The sequence below is a fragment of the Rutidosis leptorrhynchoides genome, chromosome 9, assembly GCF_046630445.1.
Source record: "Rutidosis leptorrhynchoides isolate AG116_Rl617_1_P2 chromosome 9, CSIRO_AGI_Rlap_v1, whole genome shotgun sequence".
NCBI classification, from domain to species: domain Eukaryota; kingdom Viridiplantae; phylum Streptophyta; class Magnoliopsida; order Asterales; family Asteraceae; genus Rutidosis; species Rutidosis leptorrhynchoides.
Window position 1 is genome coordinate 12,436,438 of NC_092341.1, and position 19,888 is coordinate 12,456,325.

At 37.1% G+C, this 19,888-nt stretch overlaps 2 protein-coding genes across 2 annotated transcripts; one reads left to right on the forward strand and one right to left on the reverse strand.

Annotated features, from left to right (window-relative positions):
- The first annotated feature begins 1,409 nt into the window (after positions 1-1,409).
- LOC139867749 (uncharacterized) lies at positions 1,410-3,382 on the forward strand. Its single transcript, XM_071856105.1, has 2 exons — positions 1,410-1,521; positions 2,547-3,382. The coding sequence occupies exon 2, from the start codon at positions 2,573-2,575 to the stop codon at positions 3,380-3,382; it is 810 nt and encodes a 269-aa protein (XP_071712206.1). The 5' UTR covers positions 1,410-1,521; positions 2,547-2,572.
- Positions 3,383-10,972: 7,590 nt separating this feature from the next.
- On the reverse strand, positions 10,973-12,064 carry LOC139867751 (uncharacterized). The gene has a single exon (XM_071856106.1). It carries the CDS (start codon positions 12,062-12,064, stop codon positions 10,973-10,975), a length of 1,092 nt encoding a protein of 363 aa, XP_071712207.1.
- Positions 12,065-19,888: the final 7,824 nt, after the last annotated feature.

Consider the following 19,888-nt stretch of genomic DNA (forward strand, 5'->3'; position numbering starts at 1 on the left):
AGAAAAATTAACAATTAACATTGATGCAAAATTGAACAAGATCTTATCGGGTACAAGCTTGTTGGATTAGTACATGAAGTTATTACCAAAACCTACTCTGATACAATAACATACATAGCAAATAGACCCACTAAAAGTTAACATCATCTTTAACATCATTGCTGTTTTTTCAATATTCTTTAATTTTGTTTCCAACATTTTTTTTAACTCAATCATCCTGGATTAATGTTCATAGATTAAGGACACATTGATGGATCTAAGCTAACAAAAATTTGCAATTGGACCACTATAAAGCAAAATACATCGAAATCAGTTACAAGTAAGATCAAGTTTTAACAAAATTACCATAAATTGGTTGATCATTCACCTTAATTGGACAACTTGTTAAGAATGCAGTATGATTTAACTGTCTGAATTGATTCTTGAATCGTGTATTCACTTTCTATGTAAAGTAATTCAACCCGATGATTACCTTGGTTTCACGAAATCTTTACAGTGATAAGACAAGAACGCAATTTGTGTTTTTGGTAATGAAATCAAAAATTAGATTATCAGAGAAACTGTGAATTTTGTAAGATGTATGTGTAAGCAAAAGTGCCAAAACGATAAGAAACTCTGTTATATTGGCAGTTGCAAATAAAATGGTGCAACCCTTCATTTGGTCGAAAAAACTGCTACACGAAAAGGTGTAAATTTTGGCTGGGAACTCTTGCCAAACACCTTTTCAACATAACGTATAGTGCTGCCCCTTGTCCCCCCTCCATTTTCGCTGCATTATTGAGTTAACTCTTACGGACGTGCACTCCACACTCTCCGAATCCGTTAATAAGTATAACCCAATAGCCTTTGTTTACATGTAAATCGCAACTACCTAAAATGATTATTTGATGACACTAAAATCACCGATACAACTTAATTGGACAACTGTAAAAACTTTGCCTTGGGTTTCGGGGGTCCACGACATTGGAATTAGAGCTCGTATGCCACAAATGCAATTAACCATGTTGTAATCGAGACTTAAAAAACCTTAAATCCTTCGTGATATTAGGGTTTAAAGAGAAAATGGAAAAATGAAGAAGAAGTGAGAGTTGAAATGAAAGAAGGAAAGCGAAACGAGTTATAAAAATGAAGGGAAAAAGAAAAAGTACTATTTTACCTATCACTTGTTTCGCGCATAATAAGATCTAACATGTTAAATTGGCGTTCGTGAATTTGAGCGACTATATTAGCAGGATTTGCAAACCAAAGGGACTATCTTAATCGAAAAGAAACCACAAGAACCAAATTAGTATTTTGAACAAAGCACGAGGACTATTTTAGTAATTTTTTCTAAAAGAAAGTGTGAAATTGTTATAAAAAAAATTCAATTTTCAGTCTCGCCTGAACTAGAAAACCTTTTTTCTTCTCCAGTCAAACAAATCACTCTGCTCAAATACGGAACTTGCTCGATATCACGTGAAATTAACGTGTCAAACAATCAAGATTTCAGCTTATAACATCGCACTAACTAATTAAGCAAAGGTATACATTTTTAGTCCTCTAATTTCTCGATTTTAAATCTATCTGTTTAACCCAAAAAACATCGATCCATTTGTTTTTTTACCCTTTGCGTGATTTAGTATTCATACAGTACTTCTTCCGTTTGTTAGCAGGTGCAAGTCGATAAATTAAGAGTCATATTTATATTCTAGGGCTATATTGATATATGTTTGTACACTTTTTTCGAGTAATCCTAATGTTGATTAGGATTAGGTTGACTCACAGATTAATGGTTGGTTAGAATGTTATTAACTATGATTAAGAGAATGGGAGGTGTTTGTTTATTTGGTGGCGGTTCCCCGAAGGTAGTGGGATTATGATCTCACTTTATGCCTTTAAGGTGTACGTTTTTCATTGGATCGACTTCAACGAGTTTGATGTGTGAGTGATTGATGAGATGTCTTGATGCTGGAATAAGCATCTCTTTTTATAGTGCTTTTGGAGAGCTTGTTCCCGGTTTTGAAGTCTTGACCAACTTCCAAGACTATGGAGATGTTGGTGAACTTTCCTAAATGAGTTGACGGCGCTACAGTGCTCAAGGAAAGTCATATAGATGCCTTCCTCATTTGCTTAGGTGGCGCCAAATACTGTTTGTAAAGAATATTTTCCATATCTCTTCATTCCAGGCAGTCATGTGACATAGTTGCAGTCCTTTGGTATTGGTACCCAAGAGGTCTTCGTTATCTATTGCCTTCGGGCAATTGTTTTATGCCTTATGTATTTAGCTTGAGATATTGGGTACACTATCAATTTATATTGTATATAAATCTAAATTATGTCAATTAGCTTTTTTTGGGAGCTTTTAAGGTTATTGCATTTACTTAGTTATCCAATAAACTGTGACACACTTTCTAGCATTTTAGCTTATTTGAACCGAATTATTTTGCACATGAAGAACCAAATGTTTAATGGAAAGGAATTTATGTTTGGTGCAGCACTCTGCAGCTAAAAAAATCTGTAAATATATTCAAAGATTGACCCCGCAAATTTCATGGTTAATTGTGCAGGTAGGATAATAAACATACTTATTGCTATGGCTTTAGAACGTCCATTTCTTGTGAATATCTATTATGGTGGTAATATTGAATATGTAAATGGACACGTCAAGCATCACAATTCAACTACGCATTTTACGGTTGTGGCAAGAGATAAGATCCCTTATGAACAATTTCTTGATTTGATTTATAAACATATCGGGATCGAAAAACAAAAATGTAAGTTGAAAGTCACTATGCACTTTGAACATTGTGGAAAGCCTATGTCCTCACCCATTATGAGTGATCAAACTTTAGACTTGATGTATTTTTGCGCGGAAAAAGACGAAGATTTTTTTGCTCAAGTTCATGTCGAAAGGGAAGACATTATGCTAGAAAAATTAACTACACCTAGTAATATTGGTTCAACCGAAAACCCGACCCCACACACAAATTTGTCTGAAAGTGTTCCCGTTGTTGTACCGTTTCCTTTGCCTTGTGATGTAAGATCTGAGAGTGTCAAGGAATTTGGTGAACGATCAAGCTCACTTAACGCTGAAAGTGATGGTTTACAAGATGTTAGTGAAGAACGTTCTGCACTTGATGTTATTAGCGTTTCTCCAAATACCGAAGGGATCGATGATGAAAAGAATATTCGGTTAGGAATGCGATTTGAAAGCAAGTTACAGATGAAAAATGCAGTAACATTGTGGTCGATAGCACAAAATAAGGAGTTTAAAGTGGTTGAAAGTAGAGTTAATACATGGGCAGCAAAATGCAAATTAGCCGATGTAGAAAAAGTAAAATGTAGTTGGTGTGTACGCGGTTTATACAAGAAAAGTTATAAGAAATGGCAAATAACAAAATGAGTTGGTGTTCAAAGTTGTTCTAATAGTTGTAGTAGTAACAAGAATAGTAATCTGACGTCTACGTTGATTGCTTCGCATATTTTTCAATCAGTTAAGGTTGATCCTGATTATTCTGTGCGAAAAGTTCAAGCCGATTTGAAAAAAACAGTTGAATGTTGAGGTTTCGTATAAACAAGCATGGCATGTGAAGGGAAAAGCTAGAAAACATTAGTTTTTTAATGTGTCCTAAAAACATTGATTGAGGTATATTGTGGTAATGAACAGGGAGCAAAACGACAATGTATGCAGGGAATGAGCTATAATGTACTTTTCATTTTTATCCTCTGTTCAAGTATTCCTTCCATCTTTGCTAGAGAAAAACCAACTTGTTTGCAATCAATCAGCCATCGTAATATGATATGATCCCACATTGACTAGAGAACAAACTACTTGGTGCCTTATAAGGGTGGGTGTTCCCTCCTCCTTCAAGCTAGCTTTTGAGAGTGAGTTCTACACTTCCCCTTGTAAGGGTGTGATGCACGCCTAGCGTGGGATAGGCTTGTATCATTGGTGCTTTCATTGAGAGATCCCATCTTTTGAGATCCCAACACCTCGGAGTGGTGGCTTGGACCGGAAGAGAAGGGTGCCAACCGTGACCAACGAGGCCTCGGAGTGGTGGCTTGGATAAAAAAAAAAGGGTGCCAACCGTGACCAACGAGGACGTTGGATCTTTAAAGGGTGGGGTATTGATACGATCCCACATTGACTAGAGAACAAACTACTTGGTGCCTTATAAGGATGGGTGTTCCCTCCTCCTTCAAGCTAGCTTTTGGGAGTAAGTTCTACACTTCCCCTTGTAAGGGTGTGATGCACACCTAGCGTGGGACCCAACCATCAGAGGCATCTTAATTCAAATCAAGTGAGCAGGCCAGAAAAGAGATGATCCCCGGAGATCCGACCGTTGAATCTTCACGATATTTGGGCTGTGTCTTCCTGACATCAGTGTCAACATTTTCAACCGTTGAATTCGTCTAAAGAGGCCTGTAGCTCGTGATTTTGCTGCTGGGTCAGTAGCAGTTTTTTTTGGTAGTGTTGTTCATCTTTTGTCTTTAATTATTTCATATACTTGTTGATTATTGTTGTTCAAGAGTATGATGATGTTGTATACCTCTAGTTGAGCTAGAGAAGGATTATTGTATTGCTCTCTTGTTGATGATAGTGGAACATTAAGTGGCTTACGAGTCTCGTGGTTTTTACTCTCGATTTTGAGAGGTTTTCCACGTAAAAAGTTTCGTGTGTATTGTGTGTGCTCAATTATTTTGTATTTGCTGATTTGGGACAGAATTGGGGCTGATTTGTGGTGATTGTGGTATACCTTATTTGTTAGTTTCCTCATGGGTTCATACGGGTCGGGAAATGTTTGTCAAACGGATGTTTGTTCCGTTTTGTAGATTGTCCGTTGTGACTATTTTTTCATCAAATTGGTATCTAGAGCTTAATGTTTTTTGATTGACTTATGTGAAAGATGGAAGCTAATACAAGTAATATGATTAGTTTAAATGGTTCAAATTATCATGTTTGGAAAGGCAAGATGGAGGATCTTCTTTATGTGAAAGATTATTATTTTCCTGTTTTTACTGAGGATAAACCTGAGGAAAAATCTGATGCTCAATGGAAAATTTTGCATAGACAAATATGTGGGTATATTTGGCAGTGGGTTTATGATAATGTTGTGAATCATATTACTGGGGAGACTGATGCTAAAGCCTTATGAAAAAAGCTTGAGCAGTTATATGAACGAAAGACTGGGAATAACAAGTTGTTCTTAATTAAGCAGATGATGGCTTTGAAGTATCATGATGGGACTCCTATTATAGATCACCTAAATGCATATCAGGGTATTTTAAATCAGCTTGCAGGTATGGGTATCAAGTTTGAGGATGAGATTCAAGGTCTCTGGTTACTTGGTACGTCACCGAACTCTTGGGAGATTTTTAGGACATCTTTGTCCAAATCTGCACCAAATGGTATTATCACCATTGAATTGGCTAAGGGTAGTATTTTGAATGAAGAGATGAGAAGAAAGTCACAAGGTTCCTCTTCACAGTCAGATATCTTGGTCACAGAAATGCGGGGGAGAAGTCATAGTAGAGGTCATGGTAAAAGAGGCAAGAATCGTAGTAGCTCAAGAAAAGGAAAGTTTTCTAATGTTGAGTGCTATCATTGTCGTGAAAAAGGGCACACAAAGTGGTGTTGTCCACAGTTAAAAAATGAGAAGAAAAAGGCATATGACAAGAATAAACAAAAGAAAAGTGATGGTGGTGATGATGATAAGGTTGAAGTTAACGCTATCACGGATGAGTTCTTTGTTTGTATTGATTATGATATGATCAATCTTACTCATGATGACACGAGTTGGATTGTTGATAGTGGTGCTACATGTCATGTTGCAATATGTAGAGATCACTTCTCATCTTACACTCCAGGTGACTATGGATTTGCTAGGATGGGTAATTCTGAGTTATCAAAGATCGTTGGTATTGGAGATGTTTGTTTGAAATTTGACACGGGAATGGAGTTAGTTTTGCATAATGTAAAACATGTTCCGGATATGAGACTTAATATTATTTCAACAGGCATTCTTGATGATGATGGTTATTATAACGGTTTTGGTAATGGTATTTGGAAACTAACTCTTGGTTCTATGATAGTGGGAAGAGGCAAGAAAGACTCGAGATTATACATAACGCGTCCGAAGATCATCAAGAACATTGTTAACGCAGTGGACAATGTTGATTCTACCGAGTTGTGGCATAAAAGACTTGGCCACATGAGTGAAAAAGGGATGTCTATCTTAATTAAGAAGAATGTGTTGTCGGGTGTTAGTGATATTAATTTGAGTAAGTGTTCTCACTGTTTGGCAGGAAAACAGACCAGAGTTGTGTTTAAGAGTCATTCTCCTTTTCGAATAGAGAACGTACTTGATCTAGTACATTCGGATGTGTGTGGGCCTATGAAGACTAGGACACTTGGTGGGTGTTCCTACTTTGTTACATTCATCGATGATCATTCCAGGAAGGTGTGGCTTTATACCTTAAAGTCAAAGGATCAAGTATTAGAAAAGTTTAAGGAATTTCATACATTAGTTGAAAGGCAAACGAGGAAGAAACTCAAGTGTATTCGGACTGATAATGGCGGTGAATACATTGGCAGATTTGATGCTTATTGTAAGGAGAATGGTATTCGGCATCAAAAGACTCCACCAAAGACACCTCAGTTGAATGGCTTAGCAGAGAGGATGAACAGAACTTTTGTTGAGAGAGTTAGATGTTTGCTTTCACATGCAGGGTTGTCCGATTCATTTTGGGGTGAGGCTTTAAATACGGCAGTTCATATTATTAATCTAACCCCTTGTGTACCTTTGCGTTTTGATGTTCCTAACAGGGTTTGGAGTGGCAAAGATGTTTCTTACTGTCATTTATGAGTCTTTGGATGTAAAGCATTTTTTCATGTTCCCAAAGATGAAAGGTCAAAGCTTGATATGAAGACTAAGCCATGTGTATTCCCAGGTTATGGTGAAGATGATTTTGGGTACAGGTTATATGATCCAGTTCAGAAGAAACTCGTACGAAGCCGAGATGTTGTGTTTACAGAAGATCAGATGTTAAAAGATGTTGATAAGACAGATTCAGTTCCTCAACCTAGTGCTGACCTTGTTGATTTGGATCCAGTTACTCCACAACATGTTAGAGATGATGTTCATAATGATGAACATGGTACTGATGATGATTATGTGATTATGCTCCAGAGCAGGTAGAGATTCCAGTACCAGATGTGCCCCCCATTTATCCCACTTAGGCGGTCTACCCGAGACCGTCATCCTTCTGTTAAATATTCTGCTGATGAGTATGTATTACTCACTGATGGGGGAGAGCCAGAGTGTTATGCAGAAGCTATGAAAGATGAGCATAAGAAAGAGTGGGGTGAAGCCATGCAAGATGAGATGAATTCCTTACATGAGAACAATACTTATGAGTTGGTGAAGTTACCTAAAGGCAAGAGAGCTTTGAGAAACAAATGGGTGTTCAAAGTGAAGACAGATGAGCTTACTTCACAACCAAGGTACAAAGCTAGGTTAGTTGTTAAAGGATTCAGCCAGAAAAAGGGTATTGATTTTGATGAGATTTTCTCTCCGATCGTGAAGATGGGATCTATTCGAGTGGTTCTTGGGTTAGCTGCTAGTTTTGATCTTGAGGTTGAACAGATGGATGTCAAGACTGTTTTTCTTCACGGTGATTTGGATAAGGAAATCTACATGATGCAACCTGAAGGTTTTCGGGTTAAGGGTAAAGAAAATTATGTTTGTAGACTTCAGAAAAGTCTATATGGGTTGAAGTAAGCACCGAGACAGTGGTATAAGAAGTTTGAGTCGGTTATAGGAAAGCAAGGCTACCGAAAGACAACTTCAGATCATTGTGTTTTCTTTCAGAGGTTTGGTGATGATGATTTCATCATATTGTTGTTATACGTTGATGATATGTTGATTGTTGGTAAAAATATTAAAAGAATTGCGCAGTTGAAGCGAGAATTGAGCAAGTCTTTTGCTATCAAAGACTTGGGGCCAGCAAAATAGATTCTTGGCATTCGGATTTCTAGAGATAGAGGTGCTAAGACGTTACATATATCACAAGAGCAATACATTGAAAAGGTGTTTAGTAGATTCAACATGAAGAATGTTAAAGTGGTTAGTTCCCCTTTTACTACCAACTTTAAGCTAATAGATAGAGATTGCCCTTCTTCAAAGGAGGATGTTGAGGAGATGGATAGAGTTCCATATGCTTCAGCGGTTGGTAGCTTAATGTATGATATGGTGTGTACTAGACCTGATATAGCTCATGCGGTAGGTGTTGTTAGTCAGTTTATGTCAAATCCGGGTAAAAAGCATTGGGAAGCAGTTAAATGGATTATGAGATACTTACGAGGTACTTCAAAGTTGGGTATCACATTTGGAAATGGAGAGCCGATGCTTGTTGGTTATACAGACTCAGATATGGCAGGAAACAAAGATAACATGAAATCCACTTCTGGATATTTGATGACCTTCGCAGGGGGAGCAGTTTCATGGCAATCAAGGTTACAAAAGTGTGTTGCATTGTCTACAACCGAGGCTGAATATATGGCAGCAACAGAAGCGTGCAAAGAACTATTGTGGATGAAAAGGTTTCTACAAGACCTTGGGTTTAAGCAATCACGATATGTGGTTCTTTGTGATAATGAGAGTGCGATTCATTTGGCTAGAAATTCTATGTATCATAAGCGGACAAAACATATTGATGTGCGGTATCATTGGATTAGAGAACGTCTTGAAGATGGTTTGTTTGAACTTGATAAAGTTCATACCGATGATAATGGTTCCGACATGTTCACAAAGGCTTTAGCAAGTGAGAAGCTCGAGGTATGTTGCTCGATCGCCGGGATGGCGAACTCTTCCTCATAATTGGAAAGGGGGAGATTTGTTGGGTTTTATTTGTTTCCATTTATGTGGAAGTTATCCAAGCCCAACAAAATTAGGCCCAATGGTTGTTTGACTTAGTCAACCATCAAAGGCATCTTAATTCAAATCAAGTGCAGCTGTATTCAATTCATACGAGAGAGAGAGAGAGAGAGAGAGATCAGATAGAGATCAAGAAAAAGAGTGAAAAACACTTTTCCCGTCTACAGTGATAGCAGGCCAGAAAAGAGACGATCCCCGGAGATCCGACCGTTGAATCTTCACGATATTTGGGCTGTGTCTTTCTGACATCAGTGTCAATATTTTCAACCGTTAAATTCGTCTAAAAAGGCCTGTAGCTCATGATTTCGCTGCTGGATCAGTAGCAGTTTTTTTTGGTAGTGTTGTTCATCTTTTGTCTTTAATTATTTCATATACTTGTTGATTATTGTTGTTCAAGAGTATGATGATGTTGTATACCTCTAGTTGAGCTAGAGAAGGATTATTGTATTGCTCTCTTGTTGATGATAGTGGAACATTAAGTGGCTTACGAGTCTCGTGGTTTTTACTCTCGATTTTGAGAGGTTTTCCACGTAAAAAGTTTCGTGTGTATTGTGTGTGCTCAATTATTTTGTATTTGATTTTGGACAGAATTGGGGCTGATTTGTGGTGATTGTGGTATACCTTATTTGTTAGTTTTCTCACGGGTTCATACGGGTCGGGAAATGTTTGTCAAACGGATGTTTGTTTCCGTTTTGTAGATTGTCTGTTGTGACTATTTTCCCATCAATAGGTTTGTATCATAATATAACAATTGTACGTGTTTGCAAATTTCTCTTGTTTTGTAAACTTAACTGATAGATCTTGTCTTGTCGTTCAAGTAAAAGAATTAAACAATATTAATGCGGAAACGAAGGGAACAAAGAATATTTGTTTGAGTTGTTGATCAAATAGACTTGCAACATACATACAAGTAAACATATACGTACTTAATGAGATCGGGTTATCGAAATATACGTTATAACTATGTTAATAGCTCCTTATCTCTTTAGGGACAGATAAAAAAGGAATTTTTCATACTAAGAAACTAAACACTTTAATATTTAAATTTATCTTGAGTATCTTTAATGTATCATTATTTAATTTACATATTTATCTCATCAAATCTAAATCTATGATCAATAATGTGAAGAAAATTGTGACACTTCCATTAACAACTTCTATGGAGTATATGTTATTAGTTTCGTTAGTATCCCAATTAATTCATGCTGTATACAAAATATAAATTTGTCATATTTGTCTTTAATTATCAACGTGATAAATGAATAAATGATTGAGATCATCATAAGCGTATCAAGCCTAAATTCAATTACCAGGAGCTAAACTATGATCAAGTGAAATGAAGTTGGTGTTGTTATACGTTTTGGAGACCTTATGATCATATACCATTCGAAAATATTATTTCGAATAGTCAATTACCACGTTCGGTCTTGAACCTTCAAATTACCTTTGGTCAAATGCTAGAATGACTTGAAGATCGACTTGAAGATGACAATATGTTCTCAAGAGATCAAGGTTCAAGAACCTTCAAATGAAAGTCAAAGACATCTTTATATAATTTTCCTATCTATGCTGACTGCGCATAATCATCAACGAGTCCTACGTATAACGGATCATCCGCTAACTAATGAGTAAACACGTGTCATTTACGCAGCTTACATTTGCGCAACGCATATAATTCATATGATAGTAACAACTTAAAATAATGTTCAAGAATTATGGAACTGTCGATGAAAAAAAAAAAAAAAAAGCAAGCCTATGCAACTTCAATAGCTTTCTTAGAGCATATTTTTGTTCATTTAGAATAATAAATGTGTTACATTATACCCTAACCGTATATGTTGTTACAACCACATGCCACAAGTACTCCGTAGATAACAAGTTCTATTAAAGTTTCATAATGTATCAAATATCTAAGCTTTATAATCAATTAAAGCTATATTCAAATCTCAAATCTTGCATGATATAAAACCAGATTAATTAAGAATCAACAAGCAAATTATCCACGAAAATAACAAATTAAGTCAACAGAACCTACTAATCACTCGATTGATACATCATTAAGATCCTCCTCTTACTCGGTAACTCTTTCCGGTAAACGCTTTAAATCCTTCATCTTTTTCCGCCACATTGATCACTTGAGAACCCGGTTCATCAACTCGCTTCGCCTTTTCATCCAACGGCTTAAACTCTGCCTTTACAACGTCGTCTTCAACTTTTAGCCTTTTTAAATTTCTGTTCGATTCATCAACCGATTCACAACAACTATCATCCATTATCGGAACAGCACCTACTTCATTAAGTCGCCTACCAACGCCTTTAAACGCTTTCATATCTTCTTTTTCTTCACTTTTATTACCACTCTTCTGTTTATTCAAAAACACCTTTTTCCTTTCAGGTTGTTCTTTATTATTATAATCCAACGGTGGAGCAAAGTCCACCTCACAATCTGTCTCATACAACGATATCCCAATATTCGGTTTAGTCTCAACTATATTAACCATATACGTTTCGTCCTCAACGTTAACCGCAATAGTATCGCCCGTTGTGAGACATGCGAAATCCCTAAACGCTTTTTCAAGCAAAGTTTTATGATCTGAAAGAGTAATAAATTTTGTGACATGGGGCTGTATTTTAATGTATGTTCCTTTAGGAAGACAAGTGTTTTTAATGTTGACTAGTTGACCTTGTCGTAATCGCAAGTTGTCCATCATCCACGTGGGCATAAACACAAAACCTTCGTCAGCGGTGAACTCGATAACGCCACAATGTGAGTGGTGGCCCGTGAAAACGTTTTCGATACGAAACGTCATTGGGTACGAAACTTGGAGGGATATAAGGTGATCAAGGGCAGATTGTGGCATGATGATTTTGTTTCCGATTTCAAGATGGTTTTCAGAGTCGTGCGAATGTGGGTAACTAAGGTAGTGACGATCGAATGAACCGTCGGAACAAGTGTAAGTTTCATCTTCGTAATCCGAGTCAGTTTCATCTTCAGTTTGATTTTCAGGTTGTTGATCTTCGGGTTGATCTTCGGTTTGATTTTCGTAATCCGTGTCAGTTTGATCTTCACGTTGATCTTCGGTTTGATCTTCGGTTTGATCTTCAGGTTGATCTTCAGGTTTATCTTCGTAATCCATGTTCCAATCCATGATCGAATACGAGAAGTATGGTATATGTGGTTGCGGTGTACGAATTAAGTTGTATATATGTTAATTAATTAGCAGAGGGTTATATATAGATGGGGAGGAGGGGTTTTGTAAACGTGAAGTAGAAGACAAGTATTTGGTTTAGGGTTAGGAATAGAGTTGGGTTAGAATTAGAATTAGGGTTGAGATTAGTAAAGCCCAAACCCTAATTTAACCATAATCATAATCTTTCCCTATAAATACGGCCTCCTTTAATACGGTCATGCCATTTACCTTGATGTCCCTACAGTTTTCCAGTCAATAATCCTAGCCATTACAACTTTCTTCCCTGATCGTCTACGTGATCGCCGAGCTTGCATTCTTATAAACTACTAAGGGCCATCATACCAACTAATTTGATGATGGTAGACATATTTAGACACCCAGTCGAGATTATCATCTCGATTAGGGTTATTAACGATGTCCGAATCTACGAGTTAAATTTATGAAGTTCTTAAACATAAATCCATTACAATCAGAATTTTGTTCAATCCTTGTGACGATTAAATGTTTTGACCAATAATAATAACTAGTCCAGACCGGCCCGCGCGTTGCGACGGGGACTTTCGGGCTGCGTATTCATATTTAACGTACCGTTGTGTATTTACCAGTGTTGCAAAAATCGGAAAACTCGGACGATTTCTCGGGGAGAAATCGGTTTGACCTCCCTGCCGAGAACTCGTTTTGAAATCGGCCAAAAATCGGTCAACAACCAAAAATCGGTCAAATCTCCAGAAAATCGGTCAAATCTCGAAAAAATCGGTCAAATCTCTGAAAAATCGGTTAAATCTCGGAAAAAACTCGATAAAATCTCAAAAGTCAACGAAAGTCGACCGCCAATAACTCCCCGAGTTCTCCGAGTTCTCGTTTTGGAGACCCTGCCGAGAACTCTCCGAGAACCGATTTCTGCAACCTTGGTATTTACAGAGGGGAACACGGCCCATGTGTTAAGCGCCGTTTTAGATGTCGTTGTGTTAAACGTTTTTTAAAAAGTATCCATTTCGAACGTAGTTAGTTTTGTTTTGTTAAATAAATTTTTTCAAGTGTAACGGTGTTGTCGGAAAAATTTAACTCGCGGCGAGCAGAAAGATACGAGCTGTCGTTGTGTTTAGCGTTTTTTTTAAAAAGTGTCCGTTTTGAACGTGGTTAGTTTCGTTTTGTTCATATAATTATTTCGAGTCTGACGCTGCCGTCGAAAAAATTTAACTCGTGGCGAGCGGGAAGATACGGGTTGTCGTTGTGTTTAGCGTTTTTTTAAAAATTGTCCGTTTCGCGTATAGGTAGTCCCATTTGGTTCGTAAGATTTTTCGTAATTGAACGGTGGTCTCGAAAAATTTTAACTCGAACCGAGCGTGAAGATAGGGCCCGGTATAAATTCGGGTGGAATTAATTTCTTTTATTTTAATAAAATTATATATTTACACTTTCAACCCCTGAGAAAGTGTAAATATAAGGGGTCATTGTGTAAATATAGACAAAGCTGATGGACCGTTTTTAATGTGAACGCAAACTCAAAACTACACTCCAATATAATTAAAACTAGACAAAATTCCTTCACATTTAGTATGTAAAGGGTTAATATATATATATATATATATATATATATATATATATATATATATATATATATATATATATATATATATATATATATATATATATAACTTATTAATTCATATTTTTTGAAAGCACAAAATTATACTCTGTATATTAATTACTCCGGACAATATTAATTAAAGTTAAGGCTACCAAATAGCTTTATACTTTTATTTTATTTCAATGTAGTCTATATACCAAAAAATACCATTGTACGTCATATACTTTCAAAAAGTATTCTAATGTAGACTATTAGTGACCGGTGACCTGCGTGTGCAGTCCCTGAGACTAATGAACGTTAACAAGAAACATTCATAGATCGAACGTTAGGTTAGTCATGTTTTATGAGATTACATGTACATACCCTAAGCCAACACCAACAAACAAAATACAACACGAGCCTACAACCCAAAACAACAATAAAAAACCGAAACATCAATCCAATACAAATCTATTATCGACCCATTTTAACTTCCACAATTTTGTAACCTTTACATAATTATTTGATATTTAGCTGTAATTGTTAAATCTTATCTATTATTTTACTTTTTTTTTTTTAATGACAAATTTTATTAAAAGAAAAGTATAATGAGCTAGCAAACAACAATACAAATTACATAGCATTATTGAGTCAAGTTATCTAATTTGAATCAAGCTTGCTTGTAATATGTAACAAAAAAGCGAAGTCTAATGGCATCAAAGAGGTGTGAATCAACTTCATGTACCCGACTTGTTCTTCATAAAATATTTAAATATAGTTTGCAAGTGTGATATACGGTATGGTTGATATATAAAGATTTGTACTTTATTTTCAGATTCAGAATGTCAGATTTTTTCGTCGTCAATTATAGTAAGGCAGTTCTTTCTCATGTATCTTTTGAATGATGTTGTACGAAGAGATATGTTTACTGTTGGTGTTTGAGTATAGTTAATAGAATTGTCAAGGAAAAATTGTTTGAAAACGCATTAAAATTTTAACAAATTCTTATTGTATGCATCCAATTTTCAAAATTCTTATTGTATGCATTCAACTTTTTAATATGTACTATTGTATGCAAGCAATAACTTATACATCAGGTAACATGTCATCAACATTAATTTTTAAACGCAGTTAGTCTCTCAACATAATGACTGTTAGTTATCATCCCACCCTTTTTAAATTCAGACATCTTCATCATCTTCTTTCAAAAACATAACCTTTTTTAGAATCAAAACAACACATCTTCATCTTCATCACTAAGAACCCTAATTAACAAAGAATAACAAAATCTCATTTCCTCATCTTCTTTATCAAATCAAGCAACAATCTTACTTAAGCGATTAAACTCAAAAAATCTAGACTTGGATACAGGTTTATGTTCCTAATCACTTGTTTTTGCTTTATCAATCTTTAAATCGAATTAAAAACTCATAGAAACTTGTAGATTTAAATTGAAGTTTATGACCCAAAATTTGATAATTTTAATTCAGATTAAATGGATTTTTCGTAATAATGTGATTGAATACAACTACACATCAATTTTGTTTAATCCTAATTACAAATTTAGAAAATCCATCATTTATTTCAACTCAAAGATCAGCGAACATGGCCGAATTGATAACATTAACGAGGCAGTGAACTGTTTCAAGGTCACCTAAAGAGGTCGTTTCTTATGCTTTCCTGATCACAGGTTATGTTCACGTAGGAAGGTCACATGATGCTAAGAAGTTGTATTTTGAAATGCCAAATGAATGGCGAGACCCATTCTGTTTAAATGCTTTGAAGATGGGTAAACTAGAGGAAGTGTAACACCCTGTTTTCCCCGTATGTGATTTAAGGTACGTAATTGATCTTTAGAATGTTCATACTTATTTGTATAATTGTATAAAGATGATTGTATGATGCGTGTATGAAGGGTATCAAGCATGTACGTGTTGCTTGTTCGAATGTCGAAGAAAACTGGACGTTGTTTGAATTACAAGGTGTGTACGTACCTTTTTGACCTCAAATAAAGTTTGAGTTGATGTTTCAAAACCTTACCATTATAAAGGAAATCTTATTACGTTTCCAACGATATTTGATTCATCGAAAACGAAGTTACAGTCAAAAAGTTACGACCAAAACAAGTTCAAAAACCGGGGAAAAATGTGCCAGGCGCAAATTGCGGCTGCCAGACGCAATTTGCGGCTGCCAGGCGGTGCTATGGGTTGATGTTTGTAATGATTGTGGTATTGTGTTTGGTACCGAAACGTTTAAAATTGATCTTATTCCGATGACTTTGGGCGAGTTCGATATTGTCGTTGGTATGGATTGGCTCGATCGTTATAGAGCCGATATTGCATGCCATGAAAAGTCTATTCGTGTAAAGACCCCAAGTGGGGGAGAGCTAATCATTCATGGCGAGAAACAAAGAAGACTTGTGCCATTATGCACTATTGCACGGGTAAGTCGTTTTCTTAATAGTGGTGGTATGGCTTTTCTTGCTCATGTAGTTGATACTCGTGAGGAGCCACCATCCATTCGTGAAATTTCGGTGGTTAATGAATTCGAAGACGTTTTTCCGGACGATTTTCCGGGTGTTCCGGCGGAAAGACAAGTTGAATTTCGCATGGAGTTGGTTCCGGGGGCTACTCCCATTGCTAAAACTCCTTATTGTTTAGCACCAACGGAAATGCAAGAGTTGTTAAATCAAACCCAAGAGTTGCTTGAAAAGGGTTTTATCCGACCGAGTGCTTCGCCATTGGGTGCTCCGGTTTTATTCGTGAAGAAGAAGGATGGTAGTATGCGGATGTGTATCGATTATCGGGAGTTGAATAAAGTGACGATCAAGAATCGCTATCCATTGCCTCGGATTGACGATTTGTTTGATCAACTCCAAGGCGCGACTTATTTTTCTAAAATTGACTTACGGTCCGGCTATCACCAAATGCGGGTCCGTGAGGAAGATATTAAGAAAATGGCATTTCGAACGCGTTATGGGCATTTTAAGTTTGTAGTTATGCCTTTCGGTCTTACGAATGCACCGGCGGCATTCATGGACCTTATGAACCAAGTGTGCCAACCTATGTTGGACAAGTCGGTTATTGTGTTATTTGACGACATACTTGTCTATTCGAAGAGTATGAAGGAACATGAACATTATTTGCGTGGTGTGTTGAAGACGTTGCAAAAGGAGAAGTTATATGCAAAATTCTCCAAATGTGAATTTTGGCTAAGGGAAGTTAAATTCCTTGGCCATATTGTGAACAAGGATGGTATTCAAGTAGATCCGGGGAAGATTGAGACGGTGAAGAGTTGGGGACGACCGACTAGCCTACGGAAATCCGAAGTTTTCTCGGATTGGCCGGTTATTATCGTCGGTTTATCCAAGACTTTTCTAAGATTGCTTCTCCATTGACGAAGTTGACGAGAAAGAACGCGAAATTTAATTGGGAGAACGAGCAAGAAATTGCTTTTCAATTGTTAAAATAGAAGTTGTGTCAAGCTCCGGTGTTAGTGTTGCCGGAAGGTATAGAAGACATGACGGTTTATTGTGATGCTTCTTTAAATGGGCTCGGATGTGTTCTAATGCAAAGAGGTAAAGTCATCGCTTACGCCTCTCGACAATTAATGAAACACGAAACGAGATATCCGACTCATGATCTTGAGTTGGCGGCGGTTGTGCATGCGTTGAAAATTTGGTGCCACTACTTGTACGATGTCAAGTGTACGATTTATTCGGATCATAAGAGTTGAAACATCTTTTTGATCAATGAGATTTGAATTATCGTCAACGTAGGTGGATGGATGTGGTGAAAGACTATGATTGTGAGATACTTTATCATCCGGGCAAGGCAAATGTGGTCGCGGATGCGTTGAGTCGAAAGAGTCAATATCCGGCAATACGAGTAGGATCGTTACGCATGATTATTACTAACTATTTTCTTGTAAAGCTTGGTGAGATTCAAATTGAAGCTTTGGTTAACAATAACCATGAGGAATGAATCGTAGGGCAAACGAAGTCTATTACCTTAGGCCTGCATGGTTTGTTGTCTTTTCAAGGAAGAGTGTGGGTGCCTAAGATGGGGGATAATCGACGAGTGCTACTTGATGATGCACATAAGTCAAAGTATTCCATTCATTCGGGCGCGACGAAAATGTATCTTGATTTAAGGAAGGAGTATTGGTGGCCGGACATGAAACGTGATGTTGTTAAGTATGTTGAACAATGCGTCACGTGTTTGCAAGTTAAAGCCGAACACCAAAAGCCGTATGGTATGTTACAACCGTTAGAAATCCCGAAATGAAAATGGGAGCACATTACCATGGATTTCATTACAAAGTTACCAAAGACGGCGAGAACCCAATTTGATTTAATTTGGGTGATAGTTGATCGATTAACGAAGAGTGCTTTGTTTCTTCCCATTCGGGAAGCGATATCGTCAGAGACTTTGGCTAAGATGTTTATCAAGGAAGTGATATCACGGTATGGGGTTCCTATATCTATTATTTCGGATCGAGATACTCGTTTCACATCTCGGTTTTGGGAAAAGTTTCATGAAGATATGGGTACACAATTGAAATTGAGCACGGCGTACCATCCTCAAACGGACGGTCAAACCGAACGTACGAATCAAACATTGGAGGATATGTTACGGGCGTGTATTATCGATTTCGGTGGTAGTTGGGATGAGCACTTACCTTTGGTGGAATTCTCGTACAATAATAGTTATCATACTAGTATCGGGATGCCACCTTATGAGATGCTTTATGGGCGTAGGTGTCGAACTCCGATTTGTTGGGGTGAAGTAGGTCAAAGAGAAATCGGGAGTACCGATTTGGTTTTAGAGACGAACAACAAGATTGATATGATTCGGACTCATTTGAAAAGGCTCAAGATAGACAAAAATCTTATGCCGATAAACGTAGACGACCTATTGAGTTCCAAGAAGGTGACATGGTGATGCTTAAAGTTTCGCCATGGAAGGGTGTTATTCGGTTTCGAAAACGAGGAAAGTTAGCTCCTCGGTTTATTGGGCCATTTAAAGTTTTAGCTCGTGTTGGTGAAGTTGTGTACCGTTTGGAATTACCCGAAGAGCTTGCGGGGATCCATAATACATTTCATGTTTCCCATCTCCGTAAGTGTCTTGCGGATGATTCTTCATGGGTGCCATTAGACGAGATTGAACTAAACAACAAGTTATTGTATGTTGAGAAACCGATTGCTATACTCGATGAAAAGGTAAAGAGGTTGAGAAATAAAGAGGTGAGAACTTTTAAAGTTAAATGAATCGTAGTAAAGGTTTCGAGTTTACATGGGAACCTGAAGAGTTTGTATTGGTGTATCTTCCGGCTTGTCATGCGGCTTGGATCGCGAGGACGCGCTCCGATTCAAGTGGGGGAGAGTTGTAACACCCCGTTTTTCCCGTATGTGATTTAAGGTACGTAATTAATCTTTAGAATGTTCATACTTGGTTGTATAATTGTATAAAGATGATTGTACGATGTGTGTATGAAGGGTACCAAGCATGTACGTGTTGCTTGTTCGAATGTCGAAGAAAACTGGACGTTGTTTGAGTTACAAGGTGTGTACGTACCTTTTCGATGCCAAATAAAGTTTGAGTTGATGTTTCAAAACCTTACCATTATAAAGTAAATATTATTACGTTTCCAACGATATTTGATTCATCGAAAACGGAGTTACGGTCAAAAAGTTACGACCAAAACAAGTTCAAAAACCGGGAAAAAATGTGCCAGACGCAAATTGCGGCTGCCAGGCGCAATTTACGGCTGGCTGGGGGTCAAAAATAAGTTCAGGACCCAAATGGGCGCCTTTGAGCGGCCGTTTTTGTGGCCTGGGCGTAAATTGAGGCCACCAGGCGCAATTTGCGGCTGGGGACGGGTTTTTGGTGAATTTCTTGATATTTTGAGTTTTAATGAGGGGTATTTGAGTCTTTTCACTTTGTGGAGGGTTTAAGACCATAAAAAATGATCTAAAGCTTATCCTTAACTCATTTAACACTCTTTCACCTACACACTTAAATTCTAGAAAAAGAGTTAGAGTTTTAGAGAGAGAGAGAGAGAGAGAGAGCTCATTTTGGGGAAGAAGAAGACCAAATCTCACCCGAGTTCGAGTTTAAGAATTGTTCCATACATCTCTAGCTACGATTTGATAGTGCTGTTAAGTCTTAACTCCGTGTTTTGAGTTTTAATTGATTTATGGCTAGGGTTTG